Genomic DNA, 6,053 nt, shown 5'->3' with positions numbered 1-6,053 from the left:
CTTGTCACAGGTACTTAAGTCCAAATATTTTCCTGATACTTCTATATGGAGAGCAAAAAGTAATATTCCTAAATCAGGATTCTGGGCTTCACTTCTAAAGGTAAGACATGTCCTTCAAGCAAATTCAGTTTATCAAATTCTTGATGGCAATTCTTCTATTTGGAGCACTCCTTGGTTTCCCCATTGGCAATCTATTTATGAGCATTTACAAATACAACCAGGACATTATGTCTATCCTTCTCAGATCAAGGATTTGTGGAACCAGAATCAGAAAATATGGAATGCCGGTCTTATTAATAATCTTTTTGATCATGAGGTGGCTAATAGCATTATGCATGTACCAACTAATCAACAAGAGGGAGCTGATATCCTCTATTGGAGATTGCATTCTTCAGGAAAATGTACTTCAAAATCTGCCTATAAAGCGTGTCTACAAGAGTTGCAACAACAGGGATCTCCATTGCCTAAGCAGGTACCTCAAGAAATCAAAGAATTGCTCAAGCAGGTTTGGAAAGAGAAGGCCATGGCTCCAAGAGTACAGGCTTTTGCTTGGAGACTCTTGAGGAAAGCACTTCCAACAGGTATGAGAGCAGGAAAGTATTCTGAGCATATTAAGAAAAGTTGCATTAGATGTGATCAAGAGGAAGATGACATGCCTCTTTTCTTTAATTGCCCATTTGCAAGAGCAGCTTGGGTTGCTCATCCTTGGTTCATCAAATCTGAAACTCTTTGTAATAACTATGCTAGTATGGTAGAAATTATTCATGCACTTCTTAACTCAGGGCACCCACAGGCCTCTTTGGTAAATATAATGACTTTTCTTTGGTGCATATGGAAGGAAAGGAATGATACACTTTTTAACAGGAAAGAGAACAAGCCTATGCGGGTATTCCAGGTTATGCAGGCCATTCTAAGCAGTCAGGAGTTGGCATTTCAATCACAACAAACACAACAGGATTTTTGTAAAGATGAGCATAACATAAATCTAGTATTAAGCTCAAAACAGATGGATCATGCTAGTACAATGCAAGCTACTAACACAAAGTGCAGGGTTTTCACAGATGCAACATGGAAAGTGGAAAGACAATATACTACAGGCATAGGAATCTTCATACAAATGCTTGAAGAAAAGCAGGAGGTCAATGTTAGTATACAAGTATCCGAGGAGCAAACATTATCGCCTCTTCAAGCGGAAGCCATGGCACTTCAGGCAGCTGCTCAAGTGGTCACTAAAATCACAACAGGAGACATCATCTTCTTCACGGACAACCAGGTTCTGGCCCAGGCCGCACAAGCAAGGGATATTCTTACATGTCCTGGTCATTGGGAGATAAGAAACCAGTTGGCAAACTTCTTCTCTTTTACTAGCCAAACGCAGATAACCGTTTGTTACATTCACAGGGAGCTTAATAGCAGGGCTCATAATAATGCAGCTAGAGCTTACTCACTAGAATCCAATATTAGCCCTATAATGGTGTGTAGCAACAAGTCTCACTTAGCTGATCACTGTCCCATGCTGTTGAAGCTGGGCAACCTGAATATCAGGCATTGTAAAACTATGATTGTAACATGTTCTTCAAGTTAATGGTAGGCGCCTCGGGCGCCACCTCTTTGTTCAAACAATAAAATAAAAAATATATATATAGGGGACATCCGTATTCATGATAAATAATAAGCATATCTATCATTAACTTCCACAACTTTGAGGTCTCCCTGCAAGCTTTACCATCAATCGATCTTATATGTGTTCATTTGGAGGATATGTATTAGCTTTGCCAATGGGACAATTTGGTGTATATGTAGTAATTGAGTGTGCGAGGAGAATACAGATATAATTGTAATTCCTTTTGCTGGTAGAGATAATTGTAATTTTATATAATTACAATAATAACTATAATTTTAAGGAGATAATACAGAACACATAATTATTCCTAAAAAGATCGATTGATGGTAAAGTCCTTCCCCACGCTAGCACGTCTTGATAGTATGCATAACGTGACGCATATTTATTGGCATGCACATCCAACTTGATCAGCTAGCGCTACCACACTTGTATCTTGTCGGCACCAGCAAGAGCCGCGTCTTCTTATGGATGGTGAGTCCTCCTGCCTCTTCCATGCTCATGTCCTCACTCCTCAGCCCCTCCGGGAGCTCCCAGTCGAAGCAGTAGAGCAAGTTTGCTAAGGTGAACTCTGTGGTGGCTAACCCCATGTCTATCCCAGGGCACATCCTACGTCCGGCACCGAAAGGCAGGAATTCAAACTGCGCCCGGTTGAAGTTCACATCCTCCTCGCCTTTGAATCTCTCTGGGATGAACTCCTCGGGGTTTTCCCAGTTTGTCGGGTCCCTCCCGATGGCCCATGCGTTCACCAAGATCCTCGTCTTTGCCGGGACATCGTAACCAGAGACGGTGATGTGCCGCATGGTTTCCCTCGGCACGAGAAGGGGCAATGCCGGGTGCAGGCGCAACGTCTCCATGACCACCATCTTGAGATACTTGAGCTTGGCCACATCGTCTTGCTGCACCCTCTCTCTGTTGCCCACCATAGTTCTGATCTCGTTTTGCACCTTGTTCAGCACATGTGGGTTCCGAACCAGCTCCGCCATTGCCCAGATAATGGTCACCGCGCCGGTGTCCACGGCACCGATAAATGTGTTCTACAAGATTATATATTTTAGATGAAGTCCCCCGCAAGAAAAAATATATTTTAGATGAAGTCGTTAAGATTTTTAGATAGTACATATTGTATTACGAATTGAGCATGTAAAGTGGTGGCTCACTCTCCTTGCAAGTAATTGTTTTAGTTTATATATCATACTAATGTTTCATACCGTTAGTAGCCCCTTGACGACGTCTCTGCTGACCGTGAAAGATCCTTGCTGCTGCTCCTTCATGAGGCGGATGAGGACGTCGATGAGGCCGACACAGCCAGCATTGTCGGGCTTGGCCTGGCCAAGCATCATCTCAAAGAAGGCGTCGAACTCCTTGAACACCATTTCACGGAGGGAGGCTACCCCGGTGAGGCGGTCGACGAGGCGGCCAAGGGTGTTGGGGAAGTAGTCCTCGGCCGAGAAGCTAGACCTCACCACCATGGCCTCGTCAATCACGTGGTGAAAGTGCTCCTTGTGCGCAAAGTGCTCTGTGCCGTACATGTTACCGAACGCCACCGTGCCGACGATGCCGTCCATGTACCCGAAGACATGATCCTCCAGGCATACTGGTTCCTGTCCATTCATGCTAGCTACTGCTAGTCCGCTCACCAGTTTACCCACCTCAGTCTCCCTGGCGTACCAAGTGGCCTGGATGCGGCGCTTGCTGAGGAACTCGACGACCAGGAGTTTGCGGCGCTCTCGCCACTGCTCGCTGTAGGGGCTGAAGGCCACGTCATTGTGCTGGTACGACAACCGCCTGGTCCCTGGCGTGTCCGGGCGGCTGCAGCAATCGGCGTCGTGCGTCTTGAGCACGTCGCGTGCCGCGCCAGCTGACGACACCACCAACATGGGCACCGTCCCCAGGCGCAGCATCATCACAGGCCCGTGCCGCTGAGCCATCTCCCAGAGGCTCCGGTGCGGCAGAGCGCCCATCTGGTGCAGGTTGCCGAGGATGGGCAGCCCCGGTGGGTGCGGAGGGAGCTTGTTCCTAGTGCCGGTGCTGTTAGGACTTGCCCTTGCTGCTGCTACAAGTAACATGGAGAGAAGAGGGAGCAGGAGCATCGCAAGGAGGAGGGTGGTTGCTAGGACCTGCCATTGTCGAGGCACGTAGTCTTCTAGCGCCATCTCTTCCTATGATAATGCTTTCGTTTTTGTGTGTGTTTATCTCACACACAAAAGGAGTTATCCTTTTTTTTCCCGTTTCTCTCTCTCTCTCTCTCTCTCTCTCTCTCTATGTGTGTGTGTGTGTGTGTGTGTGTGTGTGTGTGTGTGTTATACTCCTATATGTAGGCTCAGGCCGTGTGAGTTTTATGGGATTGTAGTATACAATTCTTTATTGAAAACCCCCCTACATCTTGGAAACACGTGCATATATATACATGGTGTAAATTGCTACTGAGTGGACCATGCTCATATTATGTCGACGCTTGTATTGATTATTGCCGGTATCGATCAATTTTCTATGGGTCGAAAATGTCTATCTCAAAGACCATTCATCAAGATGCGTCCCTCAAATTCTACTATTGCCCACTGAAAACAGGCGGAAGGGGATTTGTGGTACACATGTGTGGTGGTACGCGGATTGTGGACCATCAACGCCAAGATTCGTTCATCTCTCTCTGTAGTTCTTGTATTTTCCTTTGTATATCAGTACCTATGTATCTGTATTCACATCGTCAAGCTAAAGTACTATTGTTGTTTATGTTGATCCGTTATCAAAGGTTCAAATATTTCGGTAAATAGTTCCTGTTATAAGTCTGTATAAAAGGTTATACCTATCACGAATGTGTTCAGTGTGTTCTCTCTTCCTATCCATTCATCAACCACCCTATGCTTCTCTTCTTAGAAATCTTGTCTTTTAGCAGCACTGCTACAGACGAGAAAGGAACTACATTTTTCTTCTTTGTGAATCGCATAGAGACGGCGATGACTGATTGATCGTAGAAGACGTATTCCGTAAGCTCATCCTGCACAGGTTAGTCCATGTTTTATCTTGGATCTTCCTTGAACGTTTTTGTTAGAAAAAGTTGTGTGTATAGTTGCTGCTTATTCGAATTTTTTTTAATAGTTCTACAAGTTTGTGGCGTTTCAAGAATTAAGATCTATAGCTGAGCCTATTTTATTTGTAAGAAGAAATCCCTGGCTCGATCTTAGAAAAGCACACATAATCACGGTCATCTGTCATTGATGAATCTAGAACTTTATTCTCAGTAGGAGAAAATAAAAGTTAGAAACTTGGAAAGTATGTTAGTTACGGACAGTGGAACTTAAGCCACTATGTTAGTTAAGGAAAGTGGAACATATAGCACATGTACTGATGTACTGTCTTTCACCCAACACATATAGCGATTATTATTTTTATAAACAAATTTCAATAATGTATGGCCTAAATCGTGGATACGACTCATATGACCCCGTCGATCTTCCCTAGGCCGAAGAGGGATTTTTCAGCCTAGCCGAAGCTGAAGTGGACTTTGCGTCCTACCGTGGGCCGAAGAGCACTCTTCTTCCTACCATAGGTCAAAGAGTACTATTCTGCCAACCGTAGGCCGAAGAGTGCTCTGTCGTGCACCTCCGTCAGAGAGAGTCTGTACATGGATACCCAACCATATTGGTAAGTGCATGCATGCAAAGGTTTTGTGTGACTTTGTACGTGTGTGTACTATGCATTACGTATGCCGGCTAGATATGGTACGCACAAGTTGAAAGAGTCAATATGCAGATAAACACTTAAACATGCAGCCTGGAAATTTAGTGCATCTCCAATGGCGACCCTCAAGGCGTCCGCAACCACGCGCTTTGATTGTGTTGTGTCATCCAACGCTGGCTTGTATCGTTTCGCAGGGCTGTCTGGACGTACTTTCTTCCGCAAAACGGAGACAAACATGGGGGCTTTGCGGGCGTCCGGACAACACCCACACCCGCTTCTGACCACGCTGGTCCACCCAAACCCCCTTCTCCCTCTCGTCCGCGTGCATTCTAGCTAGCGCCAGTTGCTCGCAGTCGTGCCGCTAGGTAGCCCGCCAAATACGAGCGAGGAAGGTCACTGCTCCACCTCCCTCGCCTAGCCCGATGGAGCAAGTTGGTGCTCCAAGCCGATGCGTGGTTTAGGAACTCATCGCTCCAAGCCAGCTCACAAAGGAGTGGCGACTTGCTCCAGGCCGGCAAGGGGGGAGGGGGGGCACCGGAGCACATGCATCATGGCCACTGTGGACAACGCCTCCCGTGCCTCCCGTGCCTACGACCGTGCCATCCACCATCAACACGTGCGAAACCTTGCCCTGCCGGTTGAGAAAGAGGTTGGCAACGCAGAGATTGACGATTCGGGGGGCCAGGGCGTCCGCGGCCGCCGCCAACATCGTGGGAAAGTAGAACACGCGAGGATGGCGCCATAGACTAGT

General features: G+C 46.5%; 1 protein-coding gene across 1 annotated transcript; it reads right to left on the bottom strand.

Moving 5' to 3' along the window:
- Positions 1–1,832: 1,832 nt before the first annotated feature.
- Positions 1,833–3,874, bottom strand: LOC123083482 (4-hydroxyphenylacetaldehyde oxime monooxygenase). The gene is made up of 2 exons (XM_044505516.1): positions 2,833–3,874; positions 1,833–2,658 (listed from the first exon to the last, which is right to left on the bottom strand). The coding sequence occupies exons 1-2, from the start codon at positions 3,775–3,777 to the stop codon at positions 2,032–2,034; spliced, it is 1,572 nt and encodes a 523-aa protein (XP_044361451.1). The 5' UTR covers positions 3,778–3,874; the 3' UTR covers positions 1,833–2,031.
- Positions 3,875–6,053: the final 2,179 nt, after the last annotated feature.

Source organism: Triticum aestivum, chromosome 4A (assembly GCF_018294505.1).
Source record: "Triticum aestivum cultivar Chinese Spring chromosome 4A, IWGSC CS RefSeq v2.1, whole genome shotgun sequence".
NCBI classification, from domain to species: domain Eukaryota; kingdom Viridiplantae; phylum Streptophyta; class Magnoliopsida; order Poales; family Poaceae; genus Triticum; species Triticum aestivum.
Note: the sequence above shows the minus strand (reverse complement) of the source record. Positions and strands in the feature narration are given on the sequence as shown.